This window comes from Achroia grisella, unplaced genomic scaffold (genome assembly GCF_030625045.1).
Source record: "Achroia grisella isolate CSIRO2021 unplaced genomic scaffold, CSIRO_AGI_Agris_v1 utg903, whole genome shotgun sequence".
In the NCBI taxonomy this organism is placed as follows: Eukaryota; Metazoa; Arthropoda; class Insecta; order Lepidoptera; family Pyralidae; genus Achroia; species Achroia grisella.
In genome coordinates, this window is record NW_026713061.1 from 229,779 (window position 1) to 254,933 (window position 25,155).

Genomic DNA, 25,155 nt, shown 5'->3' on the forward strand with positions numbered 1-25,155 from the left:
TCACATCACAGATACAACGCAGTTAGAGAATGTCAGAAACTGTCAGAACTCAGATAATTCAGATATGTCAGATTATGCACTAACCATAGGTTTGTTTAATGAAACTATGTTATAGTTACCAAAATCAAATAAATTGAAACTAATAATTAAGTATAAACAAACCAATAGTACCTAATAAGTGTATTATTATAGAAATATACTATTTTTAACGTTAATAACAATTGTATTCTATTGTTTAAGATTTATTTGTATTTTAGAAAGAAATTTATAATGCAGACTATTGAAGAATTGTATAATTTGTAACCTTATATATAATTATAAATAATTAACTTAAAAAATTCTAATACCATGGAAAAATCTGCTGAAGATAATTTGTATCAAGCAATTCTGATAGAAGATCTGGAAGCTGTTTCTCATTTATTAAAACAAGGTATGTAGTTTTTATTTCAAATCTTTGGTTTTAAAGTCTAAATTATTAGGACACTATACAAACTTTTTTATATAGAAGACAAGATTCTATCATGGGAACCTACATAGGGTATGTAGCTTCCCATGATAGAATCTTGTCTTTCAATGTTCAGCTGTTTGGCTCCAAAAAGGTAAAGAGTAGACAAACATACATACTTGCGTATTTATAGTATTGCTTATACAATAATAATATTGTAAATTACTTAGGTGCAGCATATTTTGTTAGTATTTTACAAGTATATAATTATGTCCTTTTTCCATAGGTGCAAATCCAAATAAAACTGCCAGTCATGGCAAAACATGTCTAGGAGAAGCAGCAAATGTTGGCAATGTTAGCATTGTAAAATTACTCATAGATGCTAGCAGAACTAATCCTTCAAATATAAATTCACATAGTGGGGTTTCACGTAAAAGACATACAAAATCGCAGAAAAGAAAGTTGAGGCATGATGGACAACATGATGAAACTATTGTAAAGTGTAAAAATATCAGTGAGAGAAGTTTGAAGGATTATTACTGTAATATTGGTGCCCTACAAGAGAGTAACAGTATTGAAAAAAATCAGGGTTACTTTGTTTTTATACACAGTGAGGGTTCCAGTAGTGATGAAAGCAAAATGTCAAGTTTAAGGTCTCCTTTGAGCCCTACTACCTTAACACCCTCCCCTCAAGCTGATCTTGAGTGGGATGAGGATATAGGTAATGTTGCACCAACTACCAGTGAAGATGAAACATGGTCTTCTATGTATAAGTTAGTATTTATTATTTTTTATATTGAATATATGTATACATATTGAAACTATTTAACAACATGAATTCTTGTGTAATTATGAGCCTTCTATAAAATAGTAGTGGATGGATTCTACCATAGGTTTGTTTAACAATTAATAGGGCTTTGACAAGATTTGATGGTTATTTATTTAATAGTTTGCTAATAAAATTCACATTTCTTCCTGACCAGGTGCCTTTTGGTTTTGGTCCTGATGCATGTAGTTCTTTGATAAATTACTAGATACTGAATTAAGTCAGGAACATTTTATTAAAGTGAATAAACTGTATAGATTCAATACAGAAATGAAAACACATTGACCTAGCCAGAAAGGTTAATTACACTAACATCAGGTTTTAAACTTTTTTGTATAATAAATATTGATACTTTTTATGTTTTAAGGTGGTATGCAGCTATACTGGAATGTACAGGAGCAGCTATAGCAGCCGCTTCGGTAGTAACAAATGGTATTGATCAGCAAGACACTTTTATGAGAACAGCTTTACATTATGCATCAGAACAGGGCCATGTGGAAGCTGTAAAGTTGTTAGTAGATGCAGGTTTGCGAAAACTATTTATAACACTTTCTATTGCCTTTCCTTCAAAACTTGTCAACTGTCTAGATCTTGGTGAACACAACATCATATGTTTATATTAATTAGTCTATATTTTTGCCAACATTGTAATCTGATGTTTATATCAGATTACAAAAGCACGCTTGCGAACGCAAGCATGCTTTTGTATCCCATAATCATTTAGTTTGTTATTGGTGTTCATCTAACATCAAGAAGTCAGGTCAGAAATCTTTTTTGGTGTTCCAAAACAAAAAAGATCAAACTTGCAAACTTAAGATATATTCTTAGTAGAAGAAGTAAACCAATAACAATAACATGAAGTATAGCTGTATGTAATATAGTTATACTGCAGTATATATAAGGTATATGTAAAATAATGATTTGTTTTATTTACAGGATGTAAAGTTGATGTAGCAGCAAGTGATGGACTAACACCTTTACATGTAGCAGTTATAAGGAACCATTTAGAAATAGTCAAAATCCTATTAGAAAAAGGCAGCCATGTAAATTATAAAACCCATGAAAAAATGACGCCACTCCATTTTGCAGCATCAAGGGGTTTTTTAGATTTGGTAAATAAATTATTTTAATCAATAAGTATATAAGACAATACAGATAAAATTACATGGGTTTTGATTTTTAATAAAAGAATTAGTTGTCTAGTCATAGATAATGCATCTATAATTAAAGAAAAAAGATACAAATCAAGAAATCAAATATGTTTTACCTTCAGTATTATACAGATAGCTTATCTTTCTAGTATTTTTTGTTTTTACTTCTCCCAATTTAATCAATGTTTTGATATTGTCAAGGTTAAAATTTTAGTCAATAATGGAGGGTATTTAGAAGCGAGAGATACAAATGAACGTTCAGCCCTCTACTTGGCTGCAGGACGAGGTCATGTTGATGTAGTCAAGTATCTTATATCTTCAGGAGCTAATGTGAATGGCGAAGAAATTCATGGTAAGATTATTAGAATATTGGCTATTTAATTATTAACTCTTTATTATAACAGAAGTAAATTACAAAGAACATAAATCTGAATAAATAGGTACAAAAGGTGATCTTATCCCATAAGCAATTTCTTCCAGACTACTTATGGATAGAGGAGAGATATTTTCTTTCCTCTTCAAAGTGGTAGCGATTGTTATTTTTTATATAATAATAACATTTTAATAAATTCAATTATAATATCACATGATAAATCAAACACGAAAATCGTCCTAAAAAAATTAAGTGTGCTTCTATAAATTTGCAATTTCAATTTCCAACCAATTCTTCTGTTAATGAAAATGTTGCTAACAAACCTAATTACGGAATTGCCGAAGTTTGCGCCTAGCGTGCCCATAAAAATAAAGTAAAATTTACATAATTCACCAATATAGGTGCATCATTATTGTAGTAGATATAAAGTCTACATTATAAGTCCTTAACTCAAAAAGTCAATTGTAAATCTGTTATTCTTCTATTTCAGGATATACTCCTCTATGTGAAGCAGTATGGCAAAGATATACAAAGGTTGTTGAAGTATTACTAGCGTCGGGTGCGCGCATAACTCATTCTCATAAGTTATTGCATAATGCTATAATACAGAGACAGGTATGTTTAATTATGCATCTAAATCTGTTATTATAAATTACAATATATTGGGAATTAAATATAATAATTAGTTACCTAAAAATACTTCCGACAGGACTGATACCCTTTACTAAAATCATAGACGTCGCATGCCCAGTGTGTTAATTTTAGGGTTCGAGTGCTATCGGAAGAAATATCTATCTTACATTTCATTAGCATGTTGAAAATGTATCATTCATTACTTTTTGAATAAAAAAAATGTATATCTAGGAGGAGATAGTGAAAATGCTTGCTAATCTTGGTGGAGGTATAAATTTACATAATGATAACGGCGACACGCCGCTACTATTGGCGGCGCGTTTGTCACAACCCAGTGTTGCACGAGTATTACTTGAAAAAGGTAACTTGAATTTATTTAATAATTTCCAAAACTATAATGTTTGGGTAATTATAAATTAATGCAAAAGATTATAGGATAAACTTGCATAAAGCAGAGGCATTGATAGAAAAAATCTACTATTATTTTTAGAAAAATTACAATAATTGTTGTAATTAATTGAGCTGACCTAAAACTTAAAGCTACTAAGTAGTACACAATTACTAAAATCTAAAGTTTTGTTGCCAGAATAATAATGTATTGAAGTCCAATTTTAGTAACGAGCGTCTACATCATCATATTTTTGTTACAGGTGCAAACGTTAACGCATGTAACAGCATAACAGGTGCAAGTTGTTTACACATTGCTGTTGAAAGCATAGACTGTCCAAAGGAATTTGAAGAATTGCTTGTCTGTTTATTAGATTATAAAATAGATACAAATTCAACTGCTCTAACTGGTGACACGGCATTAAATAGAGCGTTACTATTACATAGGTGTGTATCATCATCATTATCTTATATATAAAATTCTCGTGTCACAGTTTTCGTTCCCATACTCCTCCGAAACGGCTTGACCGATTCTCATGAAATTTTGTGAGCGTATTAAGTAGGTCTGAGAATCGGCCAACATATATTTTTCATCCCCCTAAATGTTAGGGGTAGTCCACGCCTAAATTTTTTTGTTATTTAGACAAAATTTTTAGTTTCTATTTTTTTATTATACAACATACAAAAATACATACAATCCTAAATTTTCACCCTTCTGTCGTCAACCCCTAGCGTTGTTAATTTATATGGCAAAACAACGTTTGCCGGGACAGCTAGTATAGTATAAAACAAAGTGTTCTGTCTATCCCTATGTATGCTTAAATCTTTAAAACTATGCATCGGATTTTAAAGCGGTTTTTAAGAGATAAGTCATTCAAGAGGCAGGTTTATATGTATAATACATGTACACCCTGGAGCAGCCGGAGCGAGTAGCTAGTTGACTATAAAACTTCTATATAATTTATAAAAAAAAATTTTTTTTATATTATAAAAAATTTTTATATATCTTGTAACGCGCAACTTCTTTTGAACTACATCTTCCCCGTTTTTGCAAGATTTTTCAGTGTTTCTTTTCTACTTAGCGTAAGGTTAAATACCTTATAGCATTCTTTGATAATTGGTCTATCCAACACTAAAATAATTTTCTAAATCGGATCAGTAGTAGATTACTATAAACATCCAAACTCACAAATTTTACCTCTTTATAATATTAATATAGATTCCTTTATTGTTGATCGTATAGAAAAATATTTATTCAGCACATGGTAAAAAGCAATAAATTGGGATATGGAAAGAAGTTAGCACTATTTCAATGTCGATATTTATAGGTATATTATGTATTTCCTACAATCAATTTGTAATCGCTTGATAAAATTATTTTTAATTACAGAGACCATGCGGCAGTGTTACTAATAAGACATGGTGCGGATGTGAATGCTTGCGATTTACATTCGTGTGGTCTGGATAATTTATCTATTGCAATTAGAAAAAAATCACCAAATCTTGCTGCCATGTTGTTGAAGGCAGGGCATTGTACAATGCCAGATTATACTACCAATGTTCCTAAAGCAGGGACTACGGCTTATTGGCTCTACCATACTTCAAAACAGCCACTAAACTTATCTGACCTGTGTAGAATAAATATTAGACATTCATGTAGAAATACGAGACTGTTTTCTTTTATAGAAAATTTGCCTTTACCAAAGAGCTTAAAAATATTTTTAATGATGGAAGACGAAGGTCTATGATAAAGTAGTAAGTAGAAATTTTTAATTGACCTAAAATATATTATGTATGATCATGTTAAATTATGTATTCTAGAAATAAAAATAAACTAATGTTACAAATAATTATTTTATTTAGTACAAAGATACAGTCAGTACAAAGGTGTTTATAAGTGATAATACAAAATATATATATTGATTAAGAACATACACTTCTCGTACAAATACATTTCTGTGCTAGTCCACTAAGTGGATACACTTATTTACACACACGTCAAAATATTGACATAATTTAAATAAATGAGCTGCTACCTAAGGCTCACGAGTATTGTGTATAATGATAATAATCTATACTATATAAAAAATGACATAACATAATTTTTGATCGTTGGCCGCTATAATAATTTGTATCTGGGTATCTCAAACTTGTGGCATCACATATTCTTATTAATTTGCCAGTTTTTTAAGGAGGAACTTAAAAATGCAATACAATAAACTCTTATTAAAAAGACGTATAAAAGAGTCAAGTTACTGTAATAAAAATGGTGTCCCTTGAGTGGCAAGTGTGCACCTCTTTGTCTTAGATGATCCGAATATTAGGTTTATAGTCCTAAATGGTCGATCGTAGTACCCAAGTTGAGTTTATGGAATGAGCTCCTAAATTCTACGACCTAAGTATCTTCGAGGTTGGTGTTGTGGGCAACCACAAAGTATGGTTAAAGCTGTAAACTGTGTGATGTACATTGCTTGTCACATTTGTAAATCCAGATAATACTGGAATAGAAGTACACATATTATTCAGTCTGCATTGACTGAACATTGTGCTACTAAGTGCACATATTTTAAATATTTTAAGAACTGTATAATCAAATATTATTTTATTTTAATTAATATTACATTAATACAGTTTGCTGGTAAACAAACATACAATCAGAAAATCCTTTTAATAACTTGGTTAATTGAAGAATTTCAAGATGCAGCATGATTATCACTACTAAGCCAACTAAAATCTATTTTAATTTATAACTTACATCTACAATATATATTACGATATACAAATAAATGATATGGTTTCTATTCACCATAATTCCTATTATGTGTGCTCACATATTACCCGGTTAATTAAATTGAGAAATACAATTAAAAAGGGATAGGGGATAAGGGATTAAATAGGGATATCAAATAACATATAAAATTCAAATCTCGTGATTTCAATTGCTATCAACATCCTATTAGAAGCCAAGAGAGCTGAAGTTCGGTTGTAGTGTGGTGTGTGGATGACATGATCAATCTATCTGTTACAGAATAATAAGTAGAACTTGAAAAATCGGATAATATGTGACTGCCTACATATTTCCTTTATAAGATACAGATTTAAAAACATTGACTTATACCTATTCAAGAAATAATATTGTATTACTTTAAAAGTCTGGCTTAAGTATAATTTCAACAAATTCATAAATAAGGCAAACTAAAGTAACGAGGATGAGGAAATAAAGAGATCAAAATCATGGAAACTTACTCAACTACAAAGTCGCCGTTAGCTGACCTATTGCTAGAATGTTTGTCATATCAAGGTCTAACCAGCACACAGTATGCATGTTGTTGATGTGTTATAATTCTGGGTGCATTACAACACATCAACAACATGCAGACTAAACAATTGTGTAGGTGAGTCAATGGTTTTATAGTCAAGGAGTGTTCATTGTGATAACTTTTATTTTAAACCTTTTACGCCACCCATGTGCAGGAGGCTAAGTCCTAATTAGTTGTGAAGGTGTAGAGTACAATTTATAGTAATTGTTACCGATGTAGGTAACAATTTACAGTGTGTGTGTAGTTGGTAATAAATGGGATCAGATTTAGTTCAAATTTTAGCTTATAATATTTAGGCTTAAAAATTTGATATTCTAATTATTAGACGTATTACACCGTAATACAGTCTTGGTTCTATTATTTTCTATATAAAATTAAATCTAAAATCTTATCAGTAAAGAAATGCTAATAAAATATACATAATATCAACAAATATTCATTATACAAATCAAATGACAATATATCATAAACTTTAAAACAAAGCAACAGAAATATTATAATATGATATTGCACACAAGGAAAATTATGAAAAAAGTGCCATAAGCATTTCTAACAAGCATCTTCACTTATCGCCATAATGCATACACAAACTAATGACATCAAATAAACTTCATTTAACAGCACTTTTCTTGTCTTTTATATTAATGAGTTGGGGATATGTAGTATGCAAGAAATCAACTAGGTCAGTTTTATTATTTTCAATCGCCTTGTGAAGAGCTGTTTGGCCATCAACATCTTGCATTTCCACAGAGGCACCAGACTGAATGAGGAATTTTACCATATCAGTCTTACCTATAGCACAAATTGTTTATGTATTTTAACTGACAAAATATAGCATTATAAAGTAATATATATAATATAATATACACAAGTTATCTTCAAGGACTTTGAGTTAAACAGTAAACAACATATATATGACATAGATAATAATATGATTCACATAGTAATTAGGAAAGAAGCAGAATAGTTTGGATAAATATTTTTATTGTGATTATAAATACCACTCTGATATCTCACATAATAATAATGTAAGCCTTTATTCAGACAGTACACTATTTTACATTGACTAATTATGTATATGTATAAACAAATTATGCATCAACAACCTGTCTGCATGCCACTAATTGGTAAAGGTTTCCTCTAACATTATTGATTTCTTTCTATCTCACATATTTATTGTTTAACTCATAATTAATGAATGCATCTATATTACCTGCTGCTGCAGCTTTATGTAGAGGTGTCGCCATACCACTTCTGGTTTGGGAATTTATGTTTGCATTATTTTGTAGTAATATTTTGCAGATGTCTATATGACCAGTGCGTGCAGCATAATGCAGTGGAGTGTAACCAGAATTATCAACAGCATTTACAGTTTCTTTAATGTTTTTTGCTTTTTCAATCAAGTATTTGACTCTATCTATGTCACCATAAAAAGCTGTGAATAATAATATTACTGTGAGTAAATAAATATTTGAAGCAAAGAATTAATTGACTTTCAAAAAACATTCAGAATGATATCAAACGAAATAATTCTAATCACTATATAAATGGATTGTGTAATTTACAGATCTGTCACTTATATTTTAATTCCATTTTCAACAATGTCTATAAAATAAGAGCTAATTATATGAATAAAATAAAAAAATTACAAAGCACCAGTAACATACCTGCATACCATAAACCTCTTTCCCAATCCATTTCAGACAATGTCTGACAGACAGATGCATTTGAATTTGATGATGTGCAGCCTGCATGATCACATTCATGGTGCTCCATATTATAGTTATAAATGTATGTGATTACTTAAAATTAAAATGTTATGAAATATTCTATATTTCACGTTGCATGGTCCATGTGATCTCTGTCTCGCCAGTGCTTGAGATAATTCTATATCCCAATTGACTTAGAGAATTTAAAGCATCCAACACATTAGTTTTAATAGCAACACCATTTACTACAACACCTGAACCTGGATATTTTTTTGTCAATGCCTTTATTTCTTCCAGTCCTAAACCAAATGCAGAACAATCATGTGCATGTAAAGAGCCTTTAATTGCAATATAGACAACAGAATTTTCTTCTAGTAGGGCTTTAGATGCTAGATTGCTTGCCGATATATTTTGACCACCTTTTGTATCCATACTAACAACAATTTAAAGAAGGATATGTTGCAGAATATGTGACTCAATTAAACTTCGTCGTCTTTATTAGACACGAAATTGGTCAAGTGCATGGCCTCCTTACTAAAATTTGTAATGTTATCTTGTTCAACAATAATAGAAGGCTCTGGCTCTGAGAACTCTTTTCTCATAGTCCACATATACTCATTATAATCCTGCTTGACCGCTGTCGAGCTTGATGCTACTACTTTGTAACCCAATACCTAAAAAAACATTAATATATTACGTATGACTCATTTGTCAACAGGTGCAGCTAGCAGTTTTATGGTTAATGCATACTCACCTCTAATGCACTTAGAATGACACAAGGATGTTGTAAGTACACAATTGTAGATTCGTCGCAATATCCGCCACATGTGAATCTTTTTAATTGCTCTATTTCACCAGCTATAATAACATAATAATTAAGGTAAGGTAAAAAATACAATGTCAGATTCATAAAATATACAAGTGCATTATGTAATATGTAAAGTGTTGCAATAAATAATGACAACAAACAATAATAAAATCGTAGGTAAGTATAGATATTGCTACGCAAATTATTTATCAACATCTACCTTTCAAGCCGGATACCAAAACGCGCCATGGGTTTCTGTGGCCGTATGATGCAAGATTGCCTCTGATCAAGATGTATGGCATTGATTACGGATTATTTTACAGTTATTTCAATTTAATTTATATATTATAAATCGAAAGATTAATTAATTTACTTACTTCTTGCCTTTGCTTTACAATAAGTATATTTACTTAGACTATTTTTTTTTTTTTGGTTTATTTATCCGTAATGGAAAGGCAAAGAGTCTAAGCCCACACAGCCGTTGTCTTTGGTATAATTTCTGTATTTTTATTTCTTTTTTCCTTCTTCAGATATCTTCTACTGTGGAGACAATATATTCATAAATTGGTTTGTATGTTTCTTGATTTTTAAGTAAAATCTGAATAGTGCGCGGGATATTCAGATCCTTGTAAATGGACATTAATTTGTCAATTAGAGCTAAACGTTGTATATTGAATTGTTGACAATCGAAGAGTAGATGATCCAGAGTTGTACTTCTCCGCTTGAACAATAATTACACACTGGACTAGATATCATTTTCATTCTACACAAGTGTTCATTAAATCGTCCGTGTCCAATTCTTAAGCGACTTAATGTCGTATAAAATCTTCTAATTTTAATTTTTCCTTTAGTAAACCATGGGGATTTAATATCCTGTTGAATTTCTTTTAACCATTTTCCTTTAATTTTAGTAGATTCATCCCAAAGTTTTATCCACTGATTTTTAATCCTTTGCTTTATTTCTATAATAACGTCTCTGTCCGGAATTTTTATTCTCTTCTCTATTTGATTGACAGGACAGTTAGTTATTAAACGAGCTAATTCATCTGCTTTCTCATTACCAATTACTCCAATATGGGAAGGAACCCAAATTAGAATAATATCTTTATGTAATTTATGTTTCAGGTCGTGCATCTTACTGCGAATACTTTGAATTACAGAGGAAGCGGTTAATTTATTATGAGAATCGTTCGAAAGAGCCATCAAAACACTCATACTATCTGTTATGATTAACCATTTGTCACAGTCAAAAGTCTCTTTAATGTAGTCTAAAGCCTTAATAATCGCATAAGCTTCTGCCGTAAATATACTTGCATTTTTCGAAATTTTGGTACCACTTGCCATTTGTTCTGTGCCATCATATATAGCAATGGAAACACATTCTTTATTTTTTGCTCCGTCGGTGTATATTTGCCTATATGTGTTCCACCGCGACAGGTATTCATATACGTCATATTTATCTTTTAATGTTTTATTAATATTTATAGAAATTTGAGAATAGAGGGCATCATATGAGTATCCATAATAACTCGGAGATGGTTTAATATAGATATTAAAATTACGGACCCAATCAATAAATTCACTAACCTTTTCAGAAAGAAAAGTTTTTGGAAATGAAGAATCTAGTAGTTTAATTAGCAAGGTATTTTTATTTACAGAAAGTAATTTCAACAGAAAGGTAAGTTTTAAAAATTCAAATCGTAATCTTAATGGTGATAAGTAACACTCTACTTGCATAGAATTTATAGGTGAGGTATTCATAGCACCCAAAATTAATCTAAGATTTATATTTTGAATTTTTTCAAGTTTTTCTACATAAACATTGTATTCACAAAAGCAAAAGAAAGCATATTCAAAATGTGTTCTAACTAACGATTTATATAACATCAATAGAGTTTTAGGATCTGCTCCCCAACGAGTGCCTACTAATGATCTAAGAATATTAGTTGACATCATGGCTCGATCTGCTAAGCAATCGACATACTTTTTCCAACACATTTTGTTTTGGAATAAAACGCCCAAAAATTTTACTTCCGATTCTATTGGTATAGTGTATCCATTGTATGTAACAGATAAATTTGAAAGATCTAAATTAAGATTATTATTCTCAAATAAAATCATTTTACTTTTCGAAGGACTAATTTCTAAATCAAGATATGAAAAATATACAGATAGATTACGTAGAGCATTGTTTATTTTGTAACTAATGTCTGTTAAATTATTTCCATAGCAATATATTGCTAAATCATCAGCAAATTGAAGATTATTCACTTCTCTACCCAATACTTCATTTAATCTATGGACGTACAATATGTACAAAAGAGGACTTAATATACCGCCTTGACACACTCCGATATGCGATAACCAAGGTCCAAGACATGTATTATTAGTGAGCTTCACATATACTTCACGACCATTCATAAAATTAAATATCCAGCGTACTAATTTATTTGATATTCCAAGTGAAGCTAGAATGTCAGACATAACATTATGATTGATATTGTTAAAAGCACCGATAATATCCAAAAAAAACACCAGCAAAATGTTGCCTATTTTTTTTAGTTCTATTTATGTCCATATATAAATGACATAAACTTTCGCGAGCCGAAAATCCACGTCTAAAGCCAAACTGATTCGGCGGTAATATATTTTGAGATTCGATAAAAAATTCGAGACGTTGTTTTATAAGTTGTTCAAAAATTTTTCCAAAACAGGATGTTAAAGTTATAGGTCGATATGAATCAGCTTGTGAAGGATTCTTATTTGATTTTAATACTGGTATTAAACAATCAGTTTTCCATTCATTAGGAATAATAGAATTAAGCCAAAGTAAATTTAGGATATTAAGAAACATTTCTAAATTGTTTTCATTTAATTTTTTTAGCATTTTATATGACATATTATCTAATCCTACAGCTGTATCCTTCCTACTTTTTACTGCTGTTTGAAGTTCTACTAATTTAAAGGGCTGATTAAAAAAACTATCAGTATGTTTAAAAGTGTCATCTATATAAAGAGGTCTTGAGACAAAATCAGGAGTATATTTGTGCAAAAAATCGTCAATCCATGGCATTAGATTGTTGTTATTACCTATATAAGTTTTATTTGAATATTTTTTATTAAATTTTCTCAAATTTTGCCAAATGGTTGAAATTGGTGTTAATCTATTTAAATTTGAGCAGAAATTTTGCCAGCTTTGTATACTAAAGAATGTACATTTCTGATTGTTAATTTTTTTAATGCTTGCAGTCTTTTAAATGTAATATAATTGTCTATGGTAGGATCTCGTTTAAAATTGACATAAGCATTTTTACTATTTTGAACAGCTGATGCGCATTCTTCATTCCACCAGGGAAGAGGACAATGTTTATATTTTTTAATACTGTCACCTTGTGGATGCGACAATTTTTTCTGTATTGTTGACTTTCTGCCTAATACTATATCAACGGTGTCTTGCATAATTTTACAGAAGCGCTGATAAGTGATAATGGGATCATTCTCATTAATAGAAAAATCCTGTAATTTTGTATTAACTAAAATACTATATGTATCCCAGTTTATTAGACGCAAATTACTGTGATGAATTGAAACAGTACCATTAATTTGTGCTAAACTATGACATGGAGAATAATCATTTCCTACGGTTAGTTCGGTCACTGTAGGGAGATGATAACTACCTATGGGGTCATCGTGTACATACCATTCACACATAAGTGCTATGGTCGGACTAACTATAGTTAAATCTAAACCATTAGGTTTCCATATATGAGTTCCTACAGTTGTAGCTTGAGTATCATTAAGTAAAACCAAGTTGCATTCGTCTAGTGATTCTAAAATATCTCTACCTCTAGTTTTAATGATATCACATCCCCAAATAGTGTGATGTGCATTGAAATCTCCGGCAATAATGAATGGTTTAGGTATATTATTTATAAAATTTATGAACTTAGATTTAGAGAATGGTGTGGTACAATTTGTTGGGCAATAAACAGTAGCAAAAGATATTTTCTTATTATTAACAATAATCTGTACAACCAGATTTTGTAATCCATCATCAGACATTATATCAATTTTATTATATGTTATACTATTATGCAGTATAATAGCAACACCATTATGATGGTTACCTGAGTCATTTCTTACTATATTATATCCTTTGATTTTATATTTATGGTGTGGTCTTAACCATGTTTCACAAATTAATGCAATATGAATATTTTTACTATATAAAAATTGTGAAAATAAATGTCGATTGCTCAACAGACTTTGAGCATTCCACTGTACTATGTTTAATTTGCTTATTGTGAATTTTGAATACTATTTATTTTAGTACTGAAATTTTCAGTAAGCAGTTCTAGTACATTTTTAGAGCAAATTGATGTATTTTGGGTCTTATTTAATGTTATTAATTTAACAATGGTCTCTACAAGGAGGCCTAGTGATTTGTCATCATTTTTTAAAATTGAAATAATGTCATTATTCTGTTTATTTAGTCTGTGTCCAAGAGTGGGAAAAGATTTGAAAGTGTCTGCATATGAAGGTCTTTGTGCTTTATTTCTATTCTCAATATTTTTTTTTTTTGTTTTACAGGGCACTGTGATGAGACACTTATATGGTTCCCATCGCAATGGAAACACTTGGCATTATCAATTGGTGTAGTACATGTTTTAAAATTATGGTTTCCTTTACAAATAAAACACCCGCTCTATTTGACTTCCCGCCAAAAAGTCCGGAACAGGACTCTTCGGCTGATATTATACTTCCTTTAATTTATCTCAGCATTCTTGCAAAACTTTGCAAAATGACCATACCTTAAACACCGGAAACATTGTTTAACAGGAGGAATGTAAGGTGAAATATCATGTCTCCATACCTTCCAGGTCCACATAGTCGGGCAGAACTGATGCAGCAAAAGTAATGGCTACTGTCTGTGTTGGCTGTAGATAAAAAGTAACATCATTTTTAACTTTTCTTAAAAAACGTCGAATACAAATAATTTTCTTATAGCTTGATAACATTGTGTAAATCTTCATATTGGATAAATTTATAGGGACATTTCTGATGACTCCTGTGACTTCGGTTGAACCTGCTGGAATGCTAGCTTTAAACTGGTATTCTTTCAAAAATGTTAAATTGTTTAAGAATGCATTTGCAAGACCTGGCTTCTCAAAGTAAACACCGATTTTATATTTATTTAGGCTTCTAAGGTATTTTACCCCTTTATTGAATATTTTTTAAGCAGGATGATAAGGATAAAAGATCTCTGGATGCCCTATGGCGGTATTAGAATCAGTAGACTCAACGAAGACAACAAATTCAGTTGCACCGGAGTCTTCTGGGTATCGTCGATTATAATCAGTAACAAAATAAGGTTTATATAATACTTTAGGATCTGAATCTGCTTCTTCGTAATCAGACGTGGTTGTTGATTTACAATCGCTTTCAGGATCGTCTGGAGATGCAGTTTTTCTCAAAACTTTTTTCAAACTTCCTTCTATTCTTCCCCATGACGAGGGTGCAATACACTATTTAAATAGTAAACTATACAGAAATAATTAATATATAATGGAAAATGAAAATATAAAATCAAAAGAGCGCGCTTCCTTTCAAGCGTTCCCGCGACTTTTCTTACTTAGACTATACTTTGACTTATAATAAAATTGCCAATGCTGTCAAAGTCACCGACACAGATCAAAGAGATTTTGTCACAGACTACCTAGAGTAGAGAAATATTACTTTATTCCATTTTTCACAAGTAAAGGCGAAAGGACTCACCCCATACAGCCATTATCTTCGGCCATATATTATAATTCCTTCGGCTGATATTATAGTTCCTTCAATTGATTACTTAATGAATTTATACTATTTGGTTTAGTTCCGCTTTTAACATTAGTATGTGCGTATAAAATATTTAGCGCGGAAGCCTGTGCGCGGCTATTGGAAGATTAAGACCTTCCCAATTATTGTTCAAATTTTACAACATGACATATTTAACATAGGAAATAATACCTACTTAATTCGACCAAACATTTCTTCATCCACATTTCTTCAAATGTTGATATTACGTAGTCAAATATACATAAGTTTCTCCATCGAAAAATGGGTATAGAGAGTATAGTAATTGTAGAGATGTAAAATGGGTACTATCATTAATTCCATAACATTAATGACCTGATTGAATACAGCGTATTTCTTCTTTTGTAATTTCTACTAAACAAATAACTTGTTTCTAATATATTTTACAATACCTAGTTTACTAGTAGGCCTAGTACAAATAAACCTTGAGATCGCCGACTTATTTAGTTTACAAAATAGCCCGTTTCTGTTGAACTAAAAAATGGAATTAAGATTTCATAGTTTAATAAAATTGGAATAGTAGATTATTAATTTTTATTTCCGAAACTTGTTCAACAACGCCATCAAATAAAGAAATATACATTTGTAACTACACATAGGTATGTAATGAATAAACCACTATTCTAGTAGTTTAACAATATTACTGATAGACACTAGAAATTATTATATATAAGCTGTCGTATGTATCGATATTTATAAACATTGGTAGACAACGTAAAAATTCAAAATAAACAAACAAAAAAGACAAAATAAAATTCAAGTACGACCGCGTACTTTAATCGTGGTGCATATAGGAAGAAATAAAAACGTAATGTTCATAGGGCAAACTTGACAATTGTCTATTTTAAATGCGACATGAGGTTGGTAGAATTTATATGGTACCTATTCTGAAAGAATATATATTTTTAAACTGGAATGATTAACAAGCTGTAAATTGCAATAATAATCGGTAAAGACATGCACTTCTGACAACACAATTGCACCGCGCACATTATGTTTAAGTTGACTTCTAGATATATCTCAAAATAATAAATGTTCATATACAAAGCAGATAATTACACGTGCGACATGTGGTTTAGGTGTACGCAGAGGGTATATAACGCTTTTCGTGTATAATATAATAATGGGTTTCGGAAGTTGTTGGGGCTCCCTCAGCTTGTAGCGCGTCAGAGATATTTGCGCGAATAGATGGTTTTCAAGTCATAATGCGAAAAAGTACTGCATCACTGATGTCTAGAATTCGGGGGAACACAAACAGCCTCCTAAACCACTATTGCAAATAGGTCAGATTGTCTACTCCAGAGGCACTGGATATCATTGCACTGTTGCGGACCCAATGCAACTGAATGTGGGCATAGATATATGAATTGAGAGATATATGTATCTATTGTTAATTTAGTTTATAAATTTTTCACTAATATAATATGGATGGAATCCGAAATAAATATTAGATAGATAAATAAAATATACCATGTATTTAACAATTAAACCTATACAATAGCCCAGGGAGGGAGGTCTATACTAATCCAGCCCCACCGAGCCGAGTCTGGCGCAAAAACTAAATAAGCTTACTCAACTTGTTTTTCTTGTTTTTCTGCTAGGGCTACTAAGCAAAACTAATTAAATTAGTCTAGACCGAGTGTGGGAGGTTTTATTTCATTGTAACCATTGATTAAGTAGGTCACATTTGCTTTCTTTAGTGAATATTATATCATATTGCCAAAGGTATCATACCTTCACCTTGTCTCTAAATACGATGTTATTGCTAAGTAACTACTTATAATAACATATTATAAGGAAGTATAATAAGGAAGTATTTTGTGTATAGATATAAAAAAAATAAACATTTACAGTATAGGTGGGGTACCTATACTTACAGATGTTTTTTTTATTACTATTTTGAGCGCATTTCACTGCAATTTTCTTTGATATTAAATCGGTCTAAACTGTTACACGCAAGCTCAAATAGTGTCTATTGACTCTTGACTTGAGAGACCCTATATTGTAAGAGGCAGGCACACTGACAGTGGAAGAGAGTCCTCTCCTTAGCTGTTTGCATAAGGAAAGAAATGCATGAGCTCGATGATGAGAGAATCGATAGGTATGAGCAGCAAGGATGTCACTGTGTATGGGTGAAGCTGCTCTCTGCGGTTTGTGTAGGTAATTGGTGGAACGGTGCTGGAGAAATGAGGCTATGGATTTTCTGAGCACATTCGCTTAAATCTAGCCTATAAAACATCAATAAACAACCCACTTTTGTAAACTGTGTTAATTCATATTTAGTGGAATTAATAATTATAATACTAATTAAAATAAGATTTATAAAATAAATAAAAGTGTTAAACGTTAAGGTACGGTCAGTATTAAACAAATTCACCAAAACTTTCTATAGAGTGTAGGAGTAGGTAGTGTCTACCTAGTCCAGTTGTTCGGTTTGTAACCCTAAAGTTTACGGCTAATTAGAAATTGGGTTCACAGATAAAACTTCATGTGTAAATCTAAATTCTAGATAATTGCGAAGAGAAAGCATGGTAATTCATTAATATATAAGATGTAACCTATAACTTATATTTTAGGGTATACTGCGTATACTTGAACTTAGACCTTGTTAGGTCTAAGTATAAGTTGTACTTATTTGGTTTATATAATAGACTAATTATAGTTTTGTTTGGAGCATGTACATACATTAGAAATATATGATGTGAAATTCATGTATAATTGTACACGCATATACAATCTAATAAATTAACATTACACACATGGATGATTAAAGGGTTTAGCAATTTGATAGATGATTTATGTCATATTAAGAGAGACGAACTTTATTAGCATTCCATGAATTTACTGTGCTTGTGCACCATCGAATAGCTGAGAGAGGAACTCCCAGCAAATCCCGGATATTATGATCCGAGTGTAGGTTTAAAGGGCCCCTTTGCTGTATTGACGTCAGTGGTACGTCAATGACACCGCTCGTGTTTCTCTCCTTGGCCATTCAAATCTAGTAGGAGCCTGCTTCTGCAGATACATGTTCTAATATAGAACCCACTGCAGTTCTAGATAGATCTTTTAGAAAATTGTAGAGAAATTTCGATATAGCTACTTACTCGCTTCGACATTAATCGCATAACGATTTAACGGCAATGGCTATGTGGTTAACATAGCCATTATCGTTGAATCGTTTAGAAAAAGATTAAGGAATTTTGAATTGTAAGTGTATTAAGACTTTATTACAAATATCATTAAGATTAATTTAATCGTAAGAAACTAAAAGACTCGAATTCGAAAAAAACTAAAAGTGTAATACTGTTAGAGCTTAATGTACCATTGTAAACAAATACGCCTAAAGACTATGCAATAAAAACAAATAAAATTAAAAACGAATAAATAAACGAATTAACGATAATGGCTATGTGGTTAACATAGCCACTTTACTGTGTATATATAACACACTTTACAGTTCATAATTCCTTAATGTTTTTCTTAAATATAATATCATATTTTTTGATGATTTCGGGTATATTATCATATATTAACTATGATCTTTAATACGGACTTGCTCTAAACATTTCCATTTTGGGATCTGGGAGTGCTAGTCTATTATATTAGTCTATTATTATTAAAATTAAAGTAAGATTAATATTTGCGAACAAAAGTGGCCATTTTCAATATATAGTTTACATATATATGCTTACCGTTTGCAAATTGCTCTCAAAATGTTCAATGAAGCTTTCTTCTAGAGCTTTTACAGTAATTGCTAGATCACGCGATCGCTGGAAGCTGCAACTCTTTCCAGTCGAAGTTGCCAATTTTCGACTGAGTGCTTACATTGAGTAACTTAGGCATAAATAGTTCCGTGTCTTGAGTTTGTTGAACATTATAGATTGTTGTTGTTCATATTGTATTTTATTTAGCGTCGTGGTCATTTTATTTAGCATTTGGATTTGAGACGAGGGGGGCCCTAGCTGAGTACCTAATGGCATAAAGGTATAAAAGATGATAATAATGTCATCTAAAGTCAATATCGGACTTCTTGAGTCTCGTTTGTAAAATCGTGGTTAATTCTTGGTCAATTCGTAACGATAGGTCTAGTGACTTGATTTAATTCAGTATATCCTTGCGTGATCACTACTTTTCTGATAGGCGTGATAATCATCCTGCATAAAAAATGAAGTTTTAACAACGTTCAGGTGTATTATCTGCTATACATATATATATATATATATATATATATATATAGGTATATACATATACAACAGTTAGAAACATGATTATTAAAAAAGATTGTAAAGCATAAAATCATCATTCCCTACAGTAATAATAGGTACGTAATGAATTCTACTTGAAAAACAGCCGCGTGACGTCCACATAGGTATCTATTTTTAAACCTTGGTACACCTTGTTTATTCCTGAAACGAAAAGCTCACCTTGTTAAATGATTTTATGGATGTAAAACAAACAATGTAGGCCTAGAACACGGGTTCAATTTTAATATGTGGGTAATGGTTGTGTAGGAAAGCTGTAAACAGGCTTGTTACTGACCTCGTCGTTCAGTTCTATACGTACATTATTTAAATTTATATTAGTATAAGAATATATAAATATATGTTATGTGACATTGCAGTGGTATAGTATGCCGATAGGTATTGTATCATTATTGGATACATAGTATAAAACAAAGTCGCTATCGCTGTCTGTCCGTCCCTGTACGCTTCAATGTTTAAAACTACGCAACGGATTTTGAAGCGGTTTTTTAAATAGATAGATTGATTAAAGAGGAAGGTTTATATGTATAATACTTGTACATCTGGACGAATCCGGGGCGAGTAGCTAGTTATCGTTTAAATTATGATGACCAATAATCCAATACCTACCTATATTTATATACAGGTATCTTGGGTCATTGTTTATCAAATTATTTGATGAGAATCTAGACAAGGTTTCTATATTTTAACAACCTAGTTTATATTGATAGCTCATGCTTTGGAGTGCACCAAGCTACTTGTTAGTGAGGTTTTATTACTACAACCACAGATAATATAATATTACATACTACAACCTTCTTAACATTTTTCACATTATCAAGATACAGGGAAAATATGCAATAACTAGGGTTGTCTAATGTCCCAATTTATCAGGATGTCCCGACTTCAAAGTCTTATATTTAACCGAAAGGACTGACACAATTGACGCATTATTAAAATATCTAAATATATATATATAAAAAAATACACGTGTTTGTCACCTAACTCCTCCTTAACGACAACGACTGATTAAATTTGGAAGAAATTTTTGTATGCATATTTTGATAGGTTCCTAAAAAAGCATCTTTTGGAAACATAAAATGGACCAGGTAGGTATCGCTTTTCCGGGCACGACGATTTCCGTCAGGATATTTAGTATACCTATATTTTATTTCCGTCATTTTCATTACTGGCCTTAGAAGGATAAAGTACAAACAAAATAGAATATTTAGTGTTTAGTTACGCATCCCTGTACATCAAAGGGATATAATGTAACAATCTCCATCAACACACCGCCTAAACGGTAGGTAAACATTATAAACTTGCAATTTTCTATATTCGTTCAACAGACTTTTTCAGTAACGATCCATAAAGTAATATTTTGTTTGTGGATAAGTACCTACCTATTAACATAAGGATATTCTATCAAAAAGCATTTCATTGATTGATTTGCATCAGTCATATGTGGTATGCTTACAATGATAATCATATATATCCACACACACACATACATACACTACAGTCCGGTTGCTCAGAGTTAGCGTTTCTGACAGGTCGGGATCGGATGAACGACTTTGAACTGAAAAGGTTATTTGGTTAAATCACTACAAAAACGTATAGCTGACGTAACCTAGAAAGCGCAGTTTTGATGTGGTTTGACGTTTAAAATCTATTGTTTTTATATTTGTTAAGTAGTTAACAATTTTAGCCCAACATTAATACGTTTAATGTAAGTTGGAATAATGATTAAATTTTTAATGATACGCTATAAAAATATATATACGCTATACGCTATAAAAAATAATTTTGATAATATTAAAAATCGTTAATAAGGCAAATAAAAGATATTTAAAATTTTGCCGTAAATTGTACGTCAGTTCAAAGTTATGTCGCCCATTCGATTCCGACCTATCAGAAACGCCTATTCTAAATTACTTCCACGAGCCGAGTATGGGGGCGGAATACTGTAACAGAGGTTTTTGCTAACAAGTTCCATTCCGTTCTCTTATATTTTAATTTTACATTTTCAATAAATTTGTGTTTCACAATTTTACTTGTGGTTACTGTTTAAACAAATACAACGAAATAACTATACATTTATTATTATTAGCCAAGGAGAAAGAGCATCTCACTCTGCATAAAAACTATTATTGGTACCAAAATACTTGAAAATCTTGAAAAAAGTGTTTAAAAATACGGCTCTATTATAATTTACCTAGATATATACATGTACAGAAGGTAAACGTTTTAAATACCTTGCATTGCCATTCGCAATTTGCAAAAAGTAGTTTATGGATAAATGTTAATGACAATCAAAGAGTACTTATATTAAGTGTACGTACCCACTTAGGTACGTTCGGAATAGCCCGAAATCATAGTCACTTCTATATTTGAAAAGGGTCTTGTTACGACGAATAAAGGACGCGTCAGATGGAGCCACCCGCGTCGTACTCGACACCGTAGACCGTAGCCATTATAGTAATTGGATATTATCTATCTTCAAATTTTGGTTTAATTACATCCAGGAGGTCTCTTTAGAGAATAATTAATCTTTCTGTTCATGACTAATACCAAATACTACTATAGCTATTCTTTATCTTCTTTAATATTACGCGGAAACATATTGCTTGAATACAGTGTTCTGGTTTAAAAAATGAGTTAGATAACGCTAATTACTTTGCGGCGTAATTATTCTGTAACATAAAGTTTCATATACCATGAAATAAAGTATCAATAAAGTCAATCAACATATTAATTATATGAAGCAAACAGTCTCTCTTCTGTTTTAAAATAATAATAATATGCTATTAAATCTAAATAAAACAAAACGTATTAAAGTTATGCCCAAAGTACGGCAGGTAGATGCAAAAATCGTATTGGACATTAAAATTATTCATTTTTTTTACATTAGATTTGAAATTGCAATGGGATGCCATATTACGAGTACTAAATTGGCGAGTAGATTTAGATCTGCCGTGCTGCTTATGTGGTAATAATAATTAGACGATTAACAGACGTAAAGTAGCTGATATAAACAAAGTATTTATTTGGCAAAGGAGCTTCATTTATGGTATGGGTTCTAGGGAGTCTTTCCGAGAGTGTTTTAAAGATTAAAATATTCTCACAGTTGCTTCTCAGTACTTGTACGACAGGAAAAATATGACAGTTTAGAAAAAGCGACAGTAGATAAAGAAAAAGTACAGTAATAAAATGTTACGTAATAACAACAAACTGATTTTACCTAAATGCCATTTCTCTAAAGTTAGTATTTTGTTTTATGGGAATTGTGTAACGTTTTGCAACAAACGGCCAGGGTCTATCTAAATCTACCAGAAAAAAGATTCAATTGTCTTATAAAAATACTTTCTTTGTGAAAAGGCGTATTATAAAATTAAAAATTTTATAAATGATATAGCAAAAAAAAAAAACTTAAAATTCATACTGCTGATAATACTATCTGGTTGCACAAATGTAGAGTGCGTAACGGTTTCTATGTTGATTGCCGCATGCCTAATCCTAGTTTCAGTATATTTAGATAGAGGATCATTTAATTAAAACAGCAACATGCATGATGCTCATTCTTCTCGTAATGAGTCTGCGGCGATCCAAATATAACATATTTGGATCGCTCGGATGGATACACAGAAACAAGGATTAGGCTTGCGACAATCAAAAATTAAAAGATAGATTATTCAAAAGTGCTTATATTAAGTTTATTTGGTTAAAGTATATTTCTATTTCAACATCAATAGACTACAAAACATTAATAATGTCTCTTAGGCGGACTGTGTATATTTCCTATGCATAACGTAAGGCAAATAAAATTGCTGTCATACCGTATAAAATAACTCGGGTTCACAAAGTTCGTTTTAAAAATATATTCCTAACGCCCTTTGTAAACTTTTAAAAATAAATTAAGAAAATTGGAACAGCATTGTAGTTCAATATCATCAATTAATTAATTTTTGCCCTAGTCAACTGACCATAATTAATTGATCAATTGCTCGAAAGCGAAAAAATATTCGGTCGTTCGTGAAATTTTTATCGCTTGGATAATTTGAGGCTGTGTACACAATCTACCTACCTACTCGTATGTTATACAGGTGACTCAGTGTAATTGTGTGCAAACGCAAACTATACCAAATTTTATCGAATGGAAAATATGGTATAATAAAAGTTTATACAATACCTATTGGCGGTACAGACTTTTATAATTGGGAAAATATTTGTAATATATTCGTTGACTTTAAAAAAATATAGTCGAGTTAAGATATTTCTTAGCAAATAACGAACCATTGCTAAAATTAGAAGTTGAGTAAAAATAAACTTCAAATATTATATCATATTTTGAAATAATCATCTAAAAGAAGACGAGAACTGTTTTTTCAAGATTTGTAATACCCACCTGCATATGGTTATATAACATTCATCACATACATATGGTATACTGTACATGCATGCTAAACTAAGGTGAGTCGCTATTATGTAGGTATACTGTATTATTGTAGTTGATTTGGGTTTTAATAACATGGTGTTGCCACATCAGAAGTATATTGTCATCCAACAAACGAAGAGTCACACTCAATCAAGTAAATGTTTTGGTACAATAACAGGTTCAAATAATAATAAAAGGGCAGGCACTTGCTTACGCAACACATGACCCTTTGATTCAATGGTTATCTTTAACAAAAGTTTTTCAACAAAGAAATTTTTAGGAATAATTTAAAATCTTAAAAACGATATAGAATCTTATTTTTTTATAGGATATTATACTATATTAAATATAATTAATAATGGAGTTATCCTAAAAATCAAAATATTTTTAATTATAAAAAATATAGTTTTTTAAATAAAAATGAAAAAAATACATATCAAATTGCATTGCTAAATATTAAATAATTAATGCCGAACCACAACACAGACAACAGCTAACCACAAAAAAAGTAATGGTGTGCAACCGAATTTAAAATTATGAGTTTCGGTTGCGGTAGTAAATTAATGAGTGAAACTATACCCGAAACTAAAATTACTTGTGTACAATGAGCAGTAAGTAATTACTTACACTTCATTAGTATCGATAATTAATTTAAAAGATTGACTATGGATAATTTCTACAAATCTCTCTCTCTTTCTCTCTCTGCCTAGATATTTCCCATTCCATTTGGGGTCGGCTTTCCTAGTCTTTCGCCAGGCACATCTGTCCAATGTTGTCGAGTCGGTTATTTCCATTTTCTTCAGATCGTTATTGATAACAGATTGCCAAGTTAGTAGGGGTCTTCCTCGTCTCTTTGAACCGGTATTAAAGTGCAGGACTGTTTTGGTTACATGTCTCTCTTCTCACCCTATTACGTGACCATTCCACCTCAACCTTGTCTCGGTGAGTTTGTCTTCGATGGGGCGGACCTT

General features: G+C 31.1%; 4 protein-coding genes across 4 annotated transcripts; 1 reads left to right on the forward strand and 3 right to left on the reverse strand.

Annotated features, from left to right (window-relative positions):
- The first annotated feature begins 91 nt into the window (after window positions 1-91).
- LOC131853551 (ankyrin-3) lies at window positions 92-6,188 on the forward strand. Its single transcript, XM_059204472.1, has 9 exons — window positions 92-430; window positions 732-1,218; window positions 1,639-1,796; window positions 2,208-2,383; window positions 2,624-2,774; window positions 3,286-3,410; window positions 3,660-3,789; window positions 4,079-4,262; window positions 5,206-6,188. The coding sequence occupies exons 1-9, from the start codon at window positions 349-351 to the stop codon at window positions 5,561-5,563; spliced, it is 1,851 nt and encodes a 616-aa protein (XP_059060455.1). The 5' UTR covers window positions 92-348; the 3' UTR covers window positions 5,564-6,188.
- Window positions 6,189-6,935: 747 nt separating this feature from the next.
- LOC131853552 (ankyrin repeat domain-containing protein 39) lies at window positions 6,936-8,911 on the reverse strand. The gene is made up of 3 exons (XM_059204473.1): window positions 8,803-8,911; window positions 8,349-8,570; window positions 6,936-7,927 (listed from the first exon to the last, which is right to left on the reverse strand). The coding sequence occupies exons 1-3, from the start codon at window positions 8,909-8,911 to the stop codon at window positions 7,746-7,748; spliced, it is 513 nt and encodes a 170-aa protein (XP_059060456.1). The 3' UTR covers window positions 6,936-7,745.
- A 53-nt stretch (window positions 8,912-8,964) lies between these two features.
- On the reverse strand, window positions 8,965-9,276 carry LOC131853555 (uncharacterized). The gene has a single exon (XM_059204475.1). It carries the CDS (start codon window positions 9,274-9,276, stop codon window positions 8,965-8,967), a length of 312 nt encoding a protein of 103 aa, XP_059060458.1.
- A 47-nt stretch (window positions 9,277-9,323) lies between these two features.
- LOC131853554 (uncharacterized) lies at window positions 9,324-10,022 on the reverse strand. Its single transcript, XM_059204474.1, has 3 exons — window positions 9,873-10,022; window positions 9,599-9,702; window positions 9,324-9,518 (listed from the first exon to the last, which is right to left on the reverse strand). The coding sequence occupies exons 1-3, from the start codon at window positions 9,952-9,954 to the stop codon at window positions 9,324-9,326; spliced, it is 381 nt and encodes a 126-aa protein (XP_059060457.1). The 5' UTR covers window positions 9,955-10,022.
- Between the last annotated feature and the right edge of the window lie 15,133 nt (window positions 10,023-25,155).